At 38.4% G+C, this 20,054-nt stretch overlaps 2 protein-coding genes across 2 annotated transcripts; both read left to right on the top strand.

The window, feature by feature from the left end:
* The first annotated feature begins 4,426 nt into the window (after window positions 1-4,426).
* LOC124742248 lies at window positions 4,427-5,116 on the top strand. Its single transcript, XM_047248781.1, has one exon. The coding sequence runs from the start codon at window positions 4,427-4,429 to the stop codon at window positions 5,114-5,116; it is 690 nt and encodes a 229-aa protein (XP_047104737.1).
* Window positions 5,117-8,620: 3,504 nt separating this feature from the next.
* LOC124742249 lies at window positions 8,621-9,865 on the top strand. The gene has a single exon (XM_047248782.1). The coding sequence runs from the start codon at window positions 8,621-8,623 to the stop codon at window positions 9,863-9,865; it is 1,245 nt and encodes a 414-aa protein (XP_047104738.1).
* Window positions 9,866-20,054: the final 10,189 nt, after the last annotated feature.

Here is a 20,054-nt window from a genome sequence, read left to right on the forward strand (position 1 = left end):
CAAATATGGGAAAAACGCAAATATGGGAAAAACGAAAATATGGGAAAAACGCAAATATGGGAAAAACGCAAATATGGGAAAAACGCAATTATGGGAAAAACGCAATTATGGGAAAAACGCAATTATGGGAAGAGCGCAATTATGGGAAAAATGCAAATGTAAGAAAAAAGAAATTCGTGGCACAACTTGACAATAGGAAAAAATCGGTTGGTTGGACATAGTCGGAAGCATGAGGGGTTCATGAAATATGGGAAAAACGCAAGTATGGGAAAAGCGCAAGTATGAGAAAAGCGTAAATATGGGAGAAACGCAAATGTAGTGAAAGAGAAATTTGTGGCACAACTTGACAAGAGGAAAAATCAGTTGCTAGGACATAGTCTGAAGCCTCAAGGGCCAAACGCAAATATGAGAAAAATGCAAATATGGGAAAAACGCAAATATGGGAAAAACGCAAATATGGGAAAAACGCAAAAATGGGAAAACCGCAAAAATGGGAAAAACGCAAAAATGGGAATAACGCAAAAATGGGAAAAACGCAAAAATGGGAAAAACGCAAAAATGGGAAAAACGCAAATACGGGAAAAACGCAAATATGGGAAAAACGCAAATATGGGAAAAACGCAAATATGGGAAAAACGCAAATATGGGAAAAACGCAAAGATGGGAAAAACGCAAATATGGGAAAAACGCAAACATGGGAAAAACGCAAACATGGGAAAAACGCAAACATGGGAAAAACGCAAACATGGGAAAAACGCAAACATGGGAACAACGCAAACATGGGAAAAACGCAAACATGGGAAAAACGCAAACATGGGAAAAACGCAAATGTAGTGAAGAAGAAAGTTGTGGCACAACTTGGCAAGAGGAAAGAATCAGTTGGTAGGACATAGCCTGAAGCCTCAAGGGTTGACGAAATATAGGTAAAAAGCAAATATGGGAAAAACGCAAATATGGGAAAAACCCAAATATGAGAAAAACGCAAGTATGGGAAAAACGCAAATATGGGAAAAACGCAAGTATGGGAAAAACGCAAGTATCCGAAAAACGCAAGTATGGGAAAAACGCAAGTATGGGAAAAACGCAAGTATGGGAAAAACGCAAGTATGGGAAAAACGCAAGTATGGGAAAAACGCAAGTATGGGAAAAACGCAAATATGGGAAGAACGCAAATATGGGAAAAACGCAAATATGGGAAAAACGCAAATATGGGAAAAACGCAAATAAGGGAAAAACGCAAATATGGGAAAAACGCAAATATGGGAAAAACGCAAATATGGGAAAAACGCAAATATTGGAACAACGCAAATATGGGAACAACGCAAATATGGGAACAACGCAAATATGGGAACAACGCAAATATGGGAACAATGCAAATATAGGAACAACGCAAATATGGGAACAACGCAAATATGGGAAAAACGCAAATATGGGAAAAACGCAAATATGGGAAAAACGCAAATATGGGAAAAACGCAAACATGGGAAAAACGCAAACATGGGAAAAACGCAAACATGGGAAAAACGCAAACATGGGAAAAACGCAAACATGGGAAAAACGCAAACATGGGAAAAACGCAAATATGGGAAAAACGCAAATATGGGAAAAACGCAAACATGGGAAAAACGCAAACATGGGAAAAACGCAAACATGGGAAAAACGCAAACATGGGAAAAACGCAAACATGGGAAAAACGCAAATATGGGAAAAACGCAAATATGGGAAAAACGCAAATATGGGAAAAACGCAAATATGGGAACAACGCAAATATGGGAACAACGCAAATATGGGAACAACCCAAGTACGGGAAAAACGCAAATACGGGAAAAACGCAAATACGGGAAAAACGCAAATACGGGAAAAACGCAAACATGGGAAAAACTCAAACATGGGAAAAACGCAAACATGGGAAAAACGCAAACATGGGAAAAACGCAAACATTTGAAAAACGCAAACATGGGAAAAACGCAAACATGGGAAAAACGCAAACATGGGAAAAACGCAAACATGGGAAAAACGCAAACATGGGAATAACGCAAACATGGGAAAAACGCAATCATGGGAAAAACGCAAACATGGGAAAAACGTAAACATGGGAAAGACGCAAACATGGGACAAACGCAAACATGGGAAAAACGCAAACATGGGAAAAACGCAAACATGGGAAAAACGCAAACATGGGAAAAACGCAAACATGGGAAAAACGCAAATGTAGTGAAGAAGAAATTTGTGGCACAACATGACAAGAGGGAAGAATCAGTTGGTAGGACATAGCCTGAAGCCTCAAGGGTTAACGAAATATAGGTCAAAAGCAAATATGGGAAAAACGCAAATATGGGAAAAACGCAGAAATGGGAAAAAGGCAAATATGGGAAAAACGCAAATATGGGAAAAACGCAAATATGGGAAAAACGCAAATATGGGAAAAACGCTAGTATGGGAAAAACGCAAATATGGGAAAAACGCAAATATGGGAATAACGCAAATATGGGAAAAACGCAAGTATGGGAAAAACGCAAGTATGGGAAAAACACAAGTATGGGAAAAGCGCAAGTATGGGAAAAGCGCAAGTATGGGAAAAGCGCAAGTATGGGAAAAGCGCAAGTATGGGAAAAACGCAAATATGGGAAAAACGCAATCATGGGAAAAACGCAAACATGGGAAAAACGCAAACATGGGAAAAACACAAATATGGGAACAACGCAAATATGGGAACAACGCAAATATGGGAACAATGCAAATATGGGAACAACGCAAATATGGGAACAACGCAAATATGGGAACAACGCAAATATGAGAACAACGCAAATATGGGAACAACGGAAATATGGGAACAACGCAAACATGGGAACAACGCAAACATGGGAAAAACGCAAACATGGGAAAAACGCAAACATGGGAAAAACGCAAACATGGGAAAAACGCAAACATGGGAAAAACGCAAACATGGGAAAAACGCAAACATGGGAAAAACGCAAACATGGGAATAACGCAAACATGAGAATAACGCAAACATGGGAAAAACGCAAACATGGGAAAGACACAAACATGGGAAAGACGCAAACATGGGAAAGACGCAAACATGGGAAAGACGCAAACATGGGAAAGACGCAAACATGGGAAAGACGCAAACATGGGAAAGACGCAAACATGGGAAAGACGCAAACATGGGAAAGACGCAAACATGGGAATGACGCAAACATGGGAAAGACGCAAACATGGGAAAGACGCAAACATGGGAAAGACGCAAACATGGGAAAGACGCAAACATGGGAAAGACGCAAACATGCGAAAGACGCAAACATGGGAAAAACGCAAACATGGGAAAAACGCAAACATGGGAAAAACGCAAACATGGGAAAAACGCAAACATGGGAAAAACGCAAACATTGGAAAAACGCAAACATGGGAAAAACGCAAACATTGGAAAAACGCAAACATGGGAAAAACGCAAACATGGGAAAAACGCAAACATGGGAAAAACGCAATCATGGGAAAAACGCAAATGTAGTGAAAGAGAAAATTGTGGCACAACTTGACAAGAGGAAAGAATCAGTTGGTAGGACATAGTCTGAAGCCTCAAGGGTTAACGAAATATATGTCAAAAGCAAAAATGGGAAAAACGCAAATATGGGAAAACGCAAATATGGGAAAAACGCAAATATGGGAAAAACACAAATATGGGAAAAACACAAATATGGGAAAAACACAAATATGGGAGAAACACAAATATGGGAAAAACACAAATATGGGAAAAACGCAAATATGAGAAAAACGCAAATATGAGAGAAACGCAAATATGGGAGAAACGCAAATATGGGAAAAAAGCAAATATGGGAAAAACGCAAATATGGGAAAAACGCAAATATGGGAAAAACCCAAATATGTGAAAAACGCAAATATGGGAAAAACCCAAATGTGAGAAAAACGCAAGTATGGGAAAAACGCAAGTATGGGAAAAACGCAAGTATGGGAAAAACGCAAGTATGGGAAAAACGCAAGTATGGGAAAAACGCAAGTATGGGAAAAACGCAAGTATGGGAAAAACGCAGGTATGGGAAAAACGCAAATAAGGGGAAAACGCAAATATGGGAAAAACGCAAATATGGGAAAAACGCAAATACGGGAAAAACGCAAATACGGGAAAACGCAAATACGGGAAAAACGCAATATCTGAAAAATGCAAATATGGGACCGACGCAAATATGGTACCGACGAAAATATGGGACCGACGAAAATATGGGAACGACGAAAATATGGGAACGACGGAAATATGGGAACGACGGAAATATGGGAACGACGGAAATATGGGAACGACGGAAATATGGGAACGACGGAAATATGTGAACGACGCAAATATGGGAACAACGCAAATATGGGATAAACGCAAATATGGGATAAACGCAAATATGGGAAAAACGCAAATATGGGAGAAACGCAAATATGGGAGAAACGCAAATATGGGAGAAACGCAAATATGGGAGAAACGCAAATATGGGAGAAACGCAAATATGGGAGAAACGCAAATATGGGAAAAACACAAATATGGGAAAAACGCAAATATGGGAAAAACGCAAATATGGGAAAAACGAAAATATGGGAAAAACGAAAATATGGGAAAAACGAAAATATGGGGAAAACGCAAATATGGGGAAAACGCAAATATGGGGAAAACGCAAATATGGGGAAAACGCAAATATGGGGAAAACGCAAATATGGGGAAAACGCAAATATGGGAAAAACGCAAATATGGGAAAAACGCAAATATGGGAAAAACGCAAATATGGGAAAAATGCACATATACGAAAAACGCAAATATGGGAAAAACGCAAATATGGGAAAAACGAAAATATGGGAAAAACGCAAATATGGGGAAAACGCAAATATGGGGAAAACGCAAATATGGGGAAAACGCAAATATGGGGAAAACGCAAATATGGGGAAAACGCAAATATGGGGAGAACGCAAATATGGGGAAAACGCAAATATTGGAAAAATGCAAACATGGGAAAAACGCAAACATGGGAAAAACGCAAACATGGGAAAAACGCAAGCATGGGAAAAACGCAAACATGGGAAAAACGCAAGCATGGGAAAAACGCAAGCATGGGAATAACGCAAACATGGGAAAAACGCAAACATGGGAAAAACGCAAACATGGGAAAAATGCAAATGTAGTGAAAGAGAAATTTGTGGCACAACTTGACAAGAGGAAAGAATCAGTTGGTAGGACATAGTCTGAAGCATGAAGGGTTCAGGAAATATGGGAAAAACGCAAGTATGGGAAAAGTGCAAGTATGGGAAAAGTGCAAGTATGAGAAAAGCGTAAATATGGGAAAAACGCAAATGTAGTGAAAGAGAAATTTGTGGCACAACTTGACAAGAGGAAAGAATCAGTTGCTAGGACATAGTCTGAAGCCTCAAGGGTCAAACGCAAATATGGGAAAAACGCAAATATGGGAAAAACGCAAATATGGGAAAAACGCAAATATGGGAAAAACGCAAATATGGGAAAAACGCAAATATGGGAACAACGAAAATATGGGAACAACGAAAATATGGGAACAACGAAAATATGGGAACAACGAAAATATGGGAACAACGAAAATATGGGAACAACGAAAATATGGGAACGACGAAAATATGGGAACGACGCAAATATGGGAACGACGCAAATATGGGAACGACGCAAATATGGGAACGACGCAAATATGGGAACGACGCAAATATGGGAACGACGCAAATATGGGAACAACGCAAATATGGGAAAAACGCAATTATGGGAAAAACGCAATTATGGGATAAATGCAATTATGGGAAAAATGCAATTATGGGAAAAACGCAATTATGGGAAAAATGCAAATGTTAGAAAAAAGAAATTCGTGGCACAACTTGACAAGAGGATAGAATCAGTTGGTAGGATATAGTCTGAAGCATCAAGGGTTAACGAATTATAGGTCAAAAGGAAATATGGGAAAAACGCAAATATGGGAAAAACGCAAATATGGGAAAAACGCAAATATGGGAAAAACGCAAATATGGGAAAAACGCAAATATGGGAAAACCGCAAATATGGGAAAAACGCAAACATGGGAAAAACGCAAACATGGGAAAAACGCAAACATGGGAAAAACGCAAACATCGGAAAAACGCAAACATGGGAAAAAGGCAAATGTAGTGAAAGAGAAATTTGTGGCACAACTTGACAAGAGGATAGAATCAGTTGGTAGGACATAGCCTGAAGCCTCAAGGGTTAGCGAAACATAGGTCAAAACCAAATATGGGAAAAACGGAAATATGGGAAAAACGCAAATATGGGAGAAACGCAAATATGGGAAAAACGCAAATATGGGAAAAACGTAAATATGGGAGAAACGCAAATATTGGAAAAACGCAAACGTGGGAAGAACGCAAACATGGGAAGAACGCAAACATAGGAAGAACGCAAACATGGGAAAAACGCAAATATGGGAAGAACGCAAACATGGGAAAAACGCAAACATGGGAAAAACGCAAATATGGGAAAAACGCAAATATGGGAAAAACGCAAATATGGGAAAAACGCAAATATGGGAAAAACGCAAATATGGGAAAAACGCAAATATGGGAAAAACGCAAATATGGGAAAAACTCAAATATGGGAAAAACGCAAATATGGGACAAACGCAAATATGGGAAAAACGCAAATATGGGGAAAACGCAAATACGGGAAAAACGCAAATATGGGAAAAACGCAAATATGGGAAAAACGCAAATATGGGAAAAACGCAAATATGGGAAAAACCCAAATATGGGAAAAACGCAAGTATGGGAAAAACGCAAGTATGGGAAAAACGCAAGTATGGGAAAAACGCAAACATGGGAAAAACGCAAAAATGGGAAAAACGCAAACATGGGAAAAACGCAAACATGGGAAAAACGCAAACATGGGAAAAACGCAAACATGGGAAAAACGCAAACATGGGAAAAACGCAAACATGGGAAAAACGCAAACATGGGAAAAACGCAAATGTAGTGAAAGAGAAATTTGTGGCTCAACTTGACATGAGGAAAGAATCAGTTGGTAGGACATAGTCTGAAGCCTCAAGGGTTAACGAAATATAGGTCAAAAGGAAATATGGGAAAAACGCAAATATGGGAAAAACGCAAATATGGGAAAAACGCAAATATGGTAAAAACGCAAATATGGGAAAAACGCAAATATGGGAAAAACGCAAATATGGGAAAAACGCAAATATGGGAAAAACGCAAATATGGGAAAAACGCAATTATGGGAAAAACGCAATTATGGGAAAAACGCAATTATCGGAAAAATGCAAATGTAAGAAAAAAGAAATTCGTGGCACAACTTGACAATAGGAAAGAATCAGTTGGTTGGACATAGTCTGAAGCATGAAGGGTTCAGGAAATATGGGAAAAACGCAAGTATGGGAAAAACGCAAATATGGGAAAAACGCAAATATGGGAACAACGCAAATATGGGAACAACGCAAATATGGGAACAACGCAAATATGGGAACAACGCAAATATGGGAAAAACGCAAATATGGGAAAAACGCAAATATGGGAAAAACGCAAATATGGGAACAACGCAAATATGGGAACAACGAAAATATGGGAACAACGAAAATATGGGAACAACGAAAATATGGGAACAACGAAAATATGGGAACAACGAAAATATGCGAACAACGAAAATATGGGAACAACGAAAATATGGGAACAACGAAAATATGGGAACAACGAAAATATGGGAACAACGAAAATATGGGAACAACGAAAATATGGGAACATCGCAAATATGGGAACATCGCAAATATGGGAACATCGCAAATATGGGAACAACGCAAATATGGGAACAACGCAAATATGGGAACAACGCAAATATGGGAACAACGCAAATATGGGAACAACGAAAATATGGGAAAAACGCAAATATGGGAAAAACGCAAATATGGGAAAAACGCAAATATGGGAAAAACGCAAATATGGGAAAAACGCAAATATGGGAAATACGCAAATATGGGAAATACGCAAATATGGGAAAAACGAAAATATGGGAACAAAGCAAATATGGGAACAACGCAAATATGGGAACAACGCAAATATGGGAACAACGCAAATATGGGAACAACGCAAATATGGGAACAACGCAAATATGGGAACAACGCAAATATGGGAACAACGCAAATATGGGAACAACGCAAATATGGGAACAACGCAAACATGGGAAAAACGCAAACATGGGAAAAACGCAAACATGGGAAAAACGCAAACATGGGAAAAATGCAAACATGGGAAAAACGCAAACATGGGAAAAACGCAAACATGGGAAAAACGAAAACATGGGAAAAACGCAAACATGGGAAAAACGCAAACATGGGAAAAACGGAATCATGGAAAAAACGAATTCATGGAAAAAACGCAAACATGGGAAAAACGCAAACATGGGAAAAACGCAAATATGGGAAAAACGCAAATATGGGAAAAACGCAATTATGGGAAAAACGCAATTATGGGAAAAACGCAATTATCGGAAAAATGCAAATGTAAGAAAAAAGAAATTCGTGGCACAACTTGACAATAGGAAAGAATCAGTTGGTTGGACATAGTCTGAAGCATGAAGGGTTCAGGAAATATGGGAAAAACGCAAGTATGGGAAAAACGCAAATATCGGAAAAACGCAAATATGGAAAAAACGCAAATATGGGAACAACGCAAATATGGGAACAACGCAAATATGGGAACAACGCAAATATGGGAACAACGCAAATATGGGAACAACGCAAATATGGGAACAACGCAAATATGGGAAAAACGCAAATATGGGAAAAACGCAAATATGGGAACAACGCAAATATGGGAACAACGCAAATATGGGAACAACGAAAATATGGGAACAACGAAAATATGGGAACAACGAAAATATGGGAACAACGAAAATATGGGAACAACGAAAATATGGGAACAACGAAAATATGCGAACAACGAAAATATGGGAACAACGAAAATATGGGAACAACGAAAATATGGGAACAACGAAAATATGGGAACAACGAAAATATGGGAACATCGCAAATATGGGAACATCGCAAATATGGGAACAGCGCAAATATGGGAACAACGCAAATATGGGAACAACGCAAATATGGCAACAACGCAAATATGGGAACAACGCAAATATGGGAACAACGCAAATATGGGAACAACGCAAATATGGGAAAACCGCAAATATGGGAAAAACGCAAATATGGGAAAAACGCAAATATGGGAAAAACGCAAATATGGGAAAAACGCATATATGGGAAATACGCAAATATGGGAAATACGCAAATATGGGAAAAACGCAAATATGGGAAAAACGAAAATATGGGAACAACGCAAATATGGGAACAACGCAAATATGGGAACAACGCAAATATGGGAACAACGCAAATATGGGAACAACGCAAATATGGGAACAACGCAAATATGGGAACAACGCAAATATGGGAACAACGCAAATATGGGAACAACGCAAACATGGGAACAACGCAAACATGGGAAAAACGCAAACATGGGAAAAACGCAAACATGGGAAAAACGCAAACATGGGAAAAACGCAAACATGGGAAAAACGCAAACATGGGAAAAACGCAAACATGGGATAAACGCAAACATGGGAAAAACGAAAACATGGGAAAAACGCAAACATGGGAAAAACGCAAACATGGGAAAAACGGAATCATGGAAAAAACGCAATCATGGAAAAAACGCAAACATGGGAAAAACGCAAACATGGGAAAAACGCAAACATTGGAAAAACGCAAACATTGGTAAAACGCAAACATGGGAAAAACGCAAACATGGAAAAACGCAAATGTAGTGAAAGAGAAATTTGTGGCACAACTTAACAAGAGGAAAGAATCGGTTGGTAGGACATATGTAAGTAGGCTGTTTATGTTTACACAGGCTGTTTATGTTTTCTCTATGTAAGTAGGCTGTTTATGTTTTCTTAGTGGCAACGTTACATAGCGCTCAATATGAAAATCACTGGCTGTGCTGTGTGCAGTCTGTGGCTAGTTTGCATTGTTGTCTGCCATTGTAGTGTTGGGCAGCGGCAGCTGGATGTGAACAGCGCGTAGCGTTGCGCAGTTGGAGGTGAGCCGCCACAGTGGTGGATGTGGGGAGAGAGATGGCGGAGTTTTGAAATTTGTCATGAACTACTATATTTGTATATGATGATATCAAGGTAAATACATTGTTTGTTCTCTATTAATATCTTTCATTTTGCTAACTATCCCTATCAGTAGTTAGTGCCTTCAGTAGTTTGAATCTTTTATTTAGCTGGCAGTAGTGGCGCTCGCTGTATTGCAGTAGCTTGAGCAGCTAAGATTTTTGTGAGGTAAGTGATTTGTGAAAGGTATAGTTTAATGTTAGTCAGGGCCATTCTTTTGTAGGGAATTTTGAAAGTCAGATTGCGTTGCGCTAACAAAATATTGTGTGTCAGTTTAAGCACAGTCATGTATAATTGTTCAAAGGGGACGTTTCATATGTCGACCCTTAGCCTAGGATACCTCACTGGAATCTTCTGATTTTTCTTGTAGTTTGTGTAATTGGTGTAGCTATTGTTTATTGGTAGCGCGTAATCATAGAGAGAATTTCCTTTGTAGTTGTAGTTTTTCATTGTTGTACAGTAAAACAGTTGTTGCATGCATGTAGATTTGCACCAAGTATTTCGCAGCTGCGCTGGCAATTAAGTAGACATTATTTCCATTGCTATGTTATTTTATTTTGCTCTTCAAAGTGTGCTTTTCTGTGTTATCGTGTGAAATATTGTGACAATTATGGCGTGTGAAAAACGTAATACTAGGCTCCAAAGTAAACTGAGAAATGACAGTGAAGACGAAGGCAGTGTGTTAGCGCCGCAGAGTAATGAATTAACTAATGATCAAAGTAGTAATTTGGTAATTGCGCATAGGGAAATGGAGCGGGCGGCAAACAGTGGTGTAGACAGTGAAACAGGTAGTGAACAGGGAAGCGTTATCGATCGATTGGTCGGCAACAGCTCGCCTCAGGAATCGGGAATGACAGAACACAATATTGCAAATACTGCAGACTCAGGTTTTGGGTTCTCACCGTGTTCTCAAATGAGTCAAGACACATTTTCCGCTTGTCAAAATGTGAATGTTGCCGGTGCAACTTCACTGCCGAAAAGCACTGAGGAACATGTTTCAGACACCAGTGCATTGTTATTACAATTAATGCAACAAATGGGACAAAAGCTTGAAAAGTTAGACACAGTGGAACAAAATCTCAAGAAGTTAGACACAATGGAACAACACCAGAGACAAACTCAGCAACAGTTAGACACAATGGAACAAAATCAGAGACAAACACAGCAAAAGCTTCAAAAGTTAGACACCACACTTGAAAAAACACGTGAAGATTTAACTACTGAGTTACATAACATTGAATCGAAATGTCAAAAAGTCTGTAATGACGTAAAAACTCAAATTTGTGAGCATTTTCAACCTATTTTTTCGCGGCATGAAAATGCATTACAGAATCACGAAGCAGCCATAAAAGAACTGCAAATTATTGTTCATGAAAATCATGAGACCTTGCAAGCTAAATTTGACTCAGTTGCATCTACCGATTCGGTTACGCAACTTGCAAAAACTCAGGAAAATTTTAAGGACACAGTAGATACTCTGAAACATGGTTCAGAAAAACACACTGAGGAAATAAGTACACTATCGGAGAAAGTAGCCGAAATTTGGATCAGTTCACTAATTTATCTACGAAGGTAGATGATAATCTGATTGACGCAAGACCGGTAGTCTTTAATGACACAGAAGAGTACGAACAAATTAGGAAATTCAAACAAAATCAGAATCAAATTAATACACAACACCAAAGAGAAATCCGGGAAGTACAAGATCAGCTGACACAGGTAATACAAGAATTACGTATTTCAGAGGACACTCGCGCTCCAACACGGGAAGAGGGACTTAGAGATACGGAAAAGCCGCAAAATAATAACACAGGACACTTCGAAAGTTATGAAAGAAATTGGCAAGGTGCACCGAATTTTGAAATGGAACCGCCGACACGACCTAACAATGACCGATATGCGACTCGCCGACATGATGATTTTGACTATAAGCTATTCATTACTACACGTAAATTCAAAACATTTAAGAATTCTGGCAACAACATTCATCCACAAGCATGGCTCCATCAATTCTCTCATTGTTTTCCTCCCAACTGGACGTTGGAACACAGATTAGAATTTATGTGTGGCTACTTAGAGAATGAACCAGCTGTAAGAATGCGATCGGTCATTCACGATTGCCACAGTGAAGGAGAATTTTACCATGCCTTCCTCTCAGCATATTGGTCTCAAGCCACACAAGACCGCGTAAAACATGGCATCATAATGATGAAACATTTCGAACAATCTGAATTCTCCAGTCTTGTGAAATATTCTGAAGACATGTTGCACAAGAATCAGTACCTGACAATCCCATACAGCCCCTCAGAACTCATCCGCATTTGCTTAATCAAATTACCTGAACATTTACGACATATTATTTTGGCAGGACGTTGCAAAGACGACATTGAAGCTTTTCAGGGACTGTTACAAGAACTGGAAAGTGACACTGACAATCGCGGAACGCGAAAACAAGGACACAACAATTACAGGTCACATCCGTCACAATTCCGTGACGACAGAAACAATAACCGGACACGACTGGTCTATTCTTACAACGCAAATCGTGACCAAAATAGACACCACCCGTACGACAACCGTTGGCAGAGTAATAATAGTTACAGAGAAAGATCGCATTTCCGTCGTAATGACTATCACAGAGACAATCAGAGAAACAGACAATATGGGAACCAAAACAATTATTATCAAGGGAGGCAGAATAACTTCAGACGCAACAGTTCGGCGCAGAGTTACGATTCAGGGAGAAATTCTCCACCACATGACCGACAAACAAGAAACTATGTAAACTACCGACAAAACGACAGACGTGAATTTCATCAGAACTGGCGGGATTCTAACAGAGCTGGGCCCTCTCGGCAAGGCGAATTTGTAGAAGTTAGGTCTCCTAATCCCAATAACAACGCGCGCCAACAAAGAGACAGACAATGACTCGCGCCGCAGGCACCCACGTGCGCCGGCTGGCTCAGAGAAAAATAACATAGGCGCTAACCTTGAGAAAAATTCCAGTATTCTTTGCCGATGTATACCGCATGACAACTGCATTCAAGTTCAAACTCTGAGTACTATGAAGAGTAAAGGTTTACACCAGGTTTCACATGTAAAACCGTTTATTGAAAGATAATCTGCTTATTAACTTAGTCTTTGTCATAAAATATTTCGCTTCACATTACTAATATGCTTTGTCAGACTTAGAATCTGTTAACATACAACAATGTTTGAAGTTAAATATCCAATCAAGAACCAAAAGAACTTATTTAAACAGAAATGACGAATGCATTGTTATAGTAAACAGACGTCACAGTGTTATTGTGTGTGTACATTCTTGCTTGTTTGTTGCACGATTACGTAACGACTATAAGGCTCACATACTTAGAACATTTACCAGTACTGCTAATGAGATTTTAATGCAACATTTTGGTTTATTTGAAAATACATTCTGAATTTAAAGTGCTTTCTGAGAGATACCAGATGACACAGAGGTTAGTTTATGTGACAGCTACACGATTTTTATCACGACGCTACTAATGAGTGACAATTTACAATGTTGCTTTTGCGGTGTATCTGTTTTATATCTGCACAGTTTTCTGAATTCTTCTGGAAAGAAAAACATGTTTTAGTAGTAACTTTTGTGGTATAGCAACAATGAGACAGCCTTTTTCGTGGCACAACATTACGTTACTGTACAGTACTTTCTTCATCACGCCAATAAGCATAATAACTACGATATCTACACGCAAAGCATTTCACTTTTGTTTATCATGAGGTAAGTACATTGGCTTCTGCAGAACTTAGCTTTCGGAGGAAAATAACTACGACACTTCCACAGAGATTATCTTACAACAAGACGCACATTTAGCGCTACAGGACACGCATTTGAGTGATCAATTTTATACTTAAAACATTTATTTTTAAAGATTTTTGAATTACAAAGAAAGTTTTCCGTGATACATTTCATTCCATTGCTGTAATCTGTAACACCTGAGGGTATAATTACATTAATCCTCAGGGGGGTACACGCTTACTTTGTGTACCATGTGTGTGGCAACCACAAGGAACCCTAGCTAATATGGTATTTGCTTATACAACTTTACACATCGGTACCATATTTCTCTAACACACAAATTACACAGCTATCTGATTATTTAACTGAGAGAGACAAACATTTATTTTACTACATCAGTGACACATGTTTACGCAATTATACAGTTGGATAACTTCACACTTATGAAACTGTATTTTGTCTGTACTTTGTAAACTGTTCATATTTTTTCGGAATCATTGTGATACTATGAGAGCTTTGAATGATGTATTTGGTATGAGATCATGATTTTTAAAGTACGTTTGAGGCAGCTGACACTTTTGACATAAGCAGAGAATTTTTTTAGGCTTAGAAATTATTGGAGGAAGTTACGACGATTTTGAGATTTGACTGAGGTGTTATGATGTTATTATTACGACGACGATGTGTATTATGTTGTTGAGGAATGTTTATTATGCTACGTATTTCTCATGATGAAATATTGAAGAAGTGTCGACGAATATGTATATGTATAATGAGGTAAGGAATAATGAGTAGTGTTTAGGGACTCTGATTTATGAAAAGGATGTTGGAAACCAAGAAACGTACTTTAAGAGTTATGAAATGTGTGTGTATATTCGTGAATGTATTACAATGCAGACGAAAATTTTTTTTGGACACTGTTATATCAATAGCATTTTGTTTCTACAGATTTGTAACGCAAATTCTTGACCTGTGAAATATTTTTATATGCGACTGTCTCTGTAGCGGAAACTGCTGTCGTAAATATTTCCGTAAGAAAGTTAACGGACCACCTACACATAATGCGTCGTGGGCACCCAGCTGTGTCAGACGCCTGGAGAAAAAGCCATTAGCGCGTGCCTTTCAGAGCACAGGAAAACACCTGGAGAACAAGCCATTAGGGTGTGCCTTTCATCGCTAATGCGACACCCTCGTTACTTGAAAACATATGATTACTCGCACTTTGTGCTAATTGCTGAAATGCTTATGAATTGATGGGAAATATTCGTACATCTGCACACCTGATTATGACAAGTGTCTTTCTATGAGAGTTGAGAGCTACTGACTTACGAAATGCCACATGACTATTGAATGATGTTTTTATGCTTTGGTTTGCGTAATTGCTTATTTCACTTGATATCTGGTTTCCAGCTGTGTTGCAGCATTGCTTTTATAAAATAAAATGCATTTGCTAATGTGAACACTTTCTGTCAACAGATCTATTAAATAATTATTTTATGATCCACATTCTTTAAAAAAGGAGCACTTGGAAAGGAAAGAACAATAAGAAGGAACTAGTAACTGCATACATAATATTCTTTTCAAGTACATGGTAATATTTCTTTTACAATAAGTTGTTGTGGTGCACCACTTTAATTACATAAATATTAAGATGTGAATATACATTTCCCTTATCTGCATTGTTGTTTTTACTGTATTATTTTTTCTGCTTGAGCTATGTCATGTTTAGATATAAGTTATTGCATTTGCTGTTGCTGTTTGCCAGGCATAGTGCTACTAAATTTCACATTACATTACTCTGTTAAGCCAGTTTTACAACTGATTTTTTTTGTTGCTGCTCATTGGCTCATATTAGTTGTAATTTTGCATTTTATCTGTTAATTTAGATTTACTGTAGCTTGCTTTGCAATTTTCCAATTTTTTGGTCATTGCTGTTTGTGTTACTTATTTTGTGCTGCTGCATTGCCTCGTCCCTTAGTTTAGCATCTGAGCTCAGTAGATTTAAGTTAGCTTAAGAGGGGGTAGCCTCTAAGAGAATGAGTTGCGATGAATTGGAAGAAATGCATTGAGAAAACAGGTTTAGGTAGGATTTTCTTGGAAATAAATGATGAGGTAAGATAATGGAAAATAAAAATGAGGTAAGAAACGTGTGAACATATAAACACAGAAAGCATGCTTAGTTAGAATTTTTTTTGGTGGAAACAAAGGATGAAATAAGAGGAAAGATATATGAAGTTTTGGGTTGGACTGCAGTACCAAATGTTACACTGAAAACGAACCCTGTCCTTTCCTATTGGTGTTATCCCACTATGAGTTTGTGTACCCTTGAGTATTTGTTTTCTTCCTGTCTCTGTGTAGTTTCATAGAATTTTTTCTTCTTTTAATATTAAGCTACATTCACTATGATGAGGAATACTGCTATCCTCAAATATAATTGGCATTAATAATATGTTATTTACTTTGTAAAGATATTAGACATTATTCATTCTGTTTAAATGCTCATGTGTGAAGTTGATGTTTCGCAAGTTATTCTGATCTTTTATGTATGTACTCATGTCATAATTCCTGTAACACTGATGTATATGTTTATTTCTATTCTTTTGTAACGCCTGTTTTACTACAAATGTTATCTATATTGTTATGTTTTTAATGATGTATTTTGTACCTTTATTGTATTCTTACGTCATAAAATTGTAATTGTCACCAGTTCATGATATTATTAACTTGTTAGTTACATTTCACTGCACACGTTTCTGTTGGTCATAGTATATGGATAATATGTGAGAAGTTGGGACTGTGAGTGTTTGCACGTGTGTTAATAACTCAGCAAGGGACTGGATAACAGCATTGCTGGATCTAAGGACAATTCCAGAAACTTTGTGAGTGCACAAGTGGTGGTTTATGGACTTGCTATATTCTCCGCAAGACTCTTCGATGGTGTATGTGCACCTGCACAATCGCAACAGATGGCTGCTGGCCATTTCTACAAGGACTGCAGTGGGTCTGCACCTCTGGTGGCCCACCAATACCACAATCTCTACCAGGACTACAGTGGGTCTGCTCTGTGATGACCTACCTACCAATATTCTTCCAAACTACGACTGACTCTGCTGTGGGTTTGCTCTGTTGTGGCCCATTACCTGCATGCATGTCGAGAGTCAGCACTGTCTTTCCATTGGAAGGACAACACTACTTCAAGACTGCATGGAAATCCACTACTTCTGTGTGCATTTTCTTTTACTGCTCAGACTTTGAGAAAAACACTGCTATTCTCCTGTTATGTACGATTAGGACTGTCTTTATGGACTGTGAGACAATTTTAGCTTTTGACCAAGATTGTATCAATAAGTGTGTGCATTTGATTTCTTTGTTATTGTAATTATGAAAAGAAAAATTTTTGTCAAATCTGTATTGGCCAGTGCCCAACACCATTTGTAAAAATTTTTTGTGGGGAGCATGGGGGCTATGTAAGTAGGCTGTTTATGTTTTCTCAGGCTGTTTATGTTTTCTCTATGTAAGTAGGCTGTTTATGTTTTCTTAGTGGCAACGTTACGTAGCGCTCAATATGAAAATCACTGGCTGTGCTGTGTGCAGTCTGTGGCTAGTTTGCATTGTTGTCTGCCATTGTAGTGTTGGGCAGCGGCAGCTGGATGTGAACAGCGCGTAGCGTTGCGCAGTTGGAGGTGAGCCGCCACAGTGGTGGATGTGGGGAGAGAGATGGCGGAGTTTTGAAATTTGTCATGAACTACTATATTTGTATATGATGATATCAAGGTAAATACATTGTTTGTTCTCTATTAATATCTTTCATTTTGCTAACTATCCCTATCAGTAGTTAGTGCCTTCAGTAGTTTGAATCTTTTATTTAGCTGGCAGTAGTGGCGCTCGCTGTATTGCAGTAGCTTGAGCAGCTAAGATTTTTGTGAGGTAAGTGATTTGTGAAAGGTATAGTTTAATGTTAGTCAGGGCCATTCTTTTGTAGGGAATTTTGAAAGTCAGATTGCGGTGCGCTAACAAAATATTGTGTGTCAGTTTAAGCACAGTCATGTATAATTGTTCAAAGGGGACGTTTCACATAGTCTGAAGCCTCAAGGGTTAACGAAATATATGTCAAAAGCAAATATGGGAAAAACGCAAATATGGGAAAAACGCAAATATGGGAAAAACGCAAATATGGGAAAAACGCAAATATGGGAAAAACGCAAATATGGGAAAAACACAAATATGGGAAAAACGCAAATATGGGAAAGACGCAAATATGGGAAAGACGCAAATATGGGAAAGACGCAAATATGGGAAAGACGCAAATATGGGAAAAACGCAAATATGGGAAAAACGCAAATATGGGAAAAACGCAAGTATGGGAAAAACGCAAGTATGGGAAAAACGCAAGTATGGGAAAAACGCAAGAATGGGAAAAACGGAAGTATGGGAAAAACGCAAGTATGGGAAAAACGCAAGTATGCGAAAAACGCAAGTATGGGAAAAACGCAAGTATGGGAAAAACGCAAGTATGGGAAAAACGCAAGTGTGGGAAAAACGCAAGTGTGGGAAAAACGCAAGTGTGGGAAAAACGCAAGTGTGGGAAAAACGCAAGTGTGGGAAAAACGCAAGTGTGGGAAAAACGCAAGTGTGGGAAAAACGCAAGTGTGGGAAAAACGCAAGTATGGGAAAAACGCAAGTATGGGAAAAACGCAAGTATGGGAAAACGCAAGTATGGGAAAAACCCAAGTATGGGAAAAACGCAAGTATGGGAAAAACGCAAGTATGGGAAAAACGCAAGTATGGGAAAAACGCAAGTATGGGAAAAACGCAAGTATGGGAAAAACGCAAATATGGGAAAAACGCAAATATGGGAAAAACGCAAATATGGGAAAAACGCAAATATGGGAAAAACTCAAATATGGGAAAAACGCAAATATGGGAAAAACGAAAATATGGGAACGACGAAAATATGGGAACGACGAAAATATGGGAACGACGAAAATATGGGAACGACGAAAACATGGGAACGACGAAAATATGGGAACGACGAAAATATGGGAACGACGAAAATATGGGAACGACGAAAATATGGGAACGACGAAAATATGGGAACGACGCAAATATGGGAAAAACGCAAATATGGGAAAAAAGCATATATGGGAGAAAAGCAAATATGGCAGAAACGCAAATATGGCAGAAACGCAAATATGGCAGAAACGCAAATATGGGAAAAACGAAAATATGGGAAAAACGAAAATATGGGAAAAACGCAAATATGGGAAAAACGCAAATATGGGAAAAACGCAAATATGGGAAAAACGCAAATATGGGAAAAACGCAAATATGGGAAAAACGCAAACATGGGAAAAACGCAAACATGGGAAAAACGCAAACATGGGAAAAACGCAAACATGGGAAAAACGCAAACATGGGAAAAACGCAAACATGGGAAAAACGCAAACATGGGGAAAACACAAACATGGGAAAAACGCAAACATGGGAAAAACGCAAACATGGGAAAAACGCAAACATGGGAAAAACGCAAACATGGGAAAAACGCAAACATGGGAAAAACGCAAACATGGGAAAAACGCAAACATGGGAAAAACGCAAACATGGGAAAAACGAAAACATGGGAAAAACGAAAACATGGGAAAAACGAAAACATGGGAAAAACGAAAACATGGGAAAAACGCAAATGTAGTGAAAGAGAAATTTGTGGCACAACTTGACAAGAGGAAGGAATCAGTTGGTAGGACATAGTCTGAAGCCTCAAGGGTTAACGAAATATAGGTCAAAAGCAAATATGGGAAAAACGCAAAAATGGGAAAAACGCAAATATGGGAAAAACGCAAATATGGGAAAAACGCAAATATGGGAAAAACGCAAATATGGGAAAAACGCAAATATGGGAAAAACGCATATATGGGAAAAACGCATATATGGGAAAAACGCAAATATGGGAAAAACGCAAATATGGGAAAAACGCAAATATGGGAAAAACCCAAATATGGGAAAAACCCAAATATGGGAAAAACCCAAATATGGGAAAAACCCAAATATGGGAAAAAC

This window comes from Schistocerca piceifrons, unplaced genomic scaffold (genome assembly GCF_021461385.2).
Source record: "Schistocerca piceifrons isolate TAMUIC-IGC-003096 unplaced genomic scaffold, iqSchPice1.1 HiC_scaffold_2249, whole genome shotgun sequence".
In the NCBI taxonomy this organism is placed as follows: Eukaryota; Metazoa; Arthropoda; class Insecta; order Orthoptera; family Acrididae; genus Schistocerca; species Schistocerca piceifrons.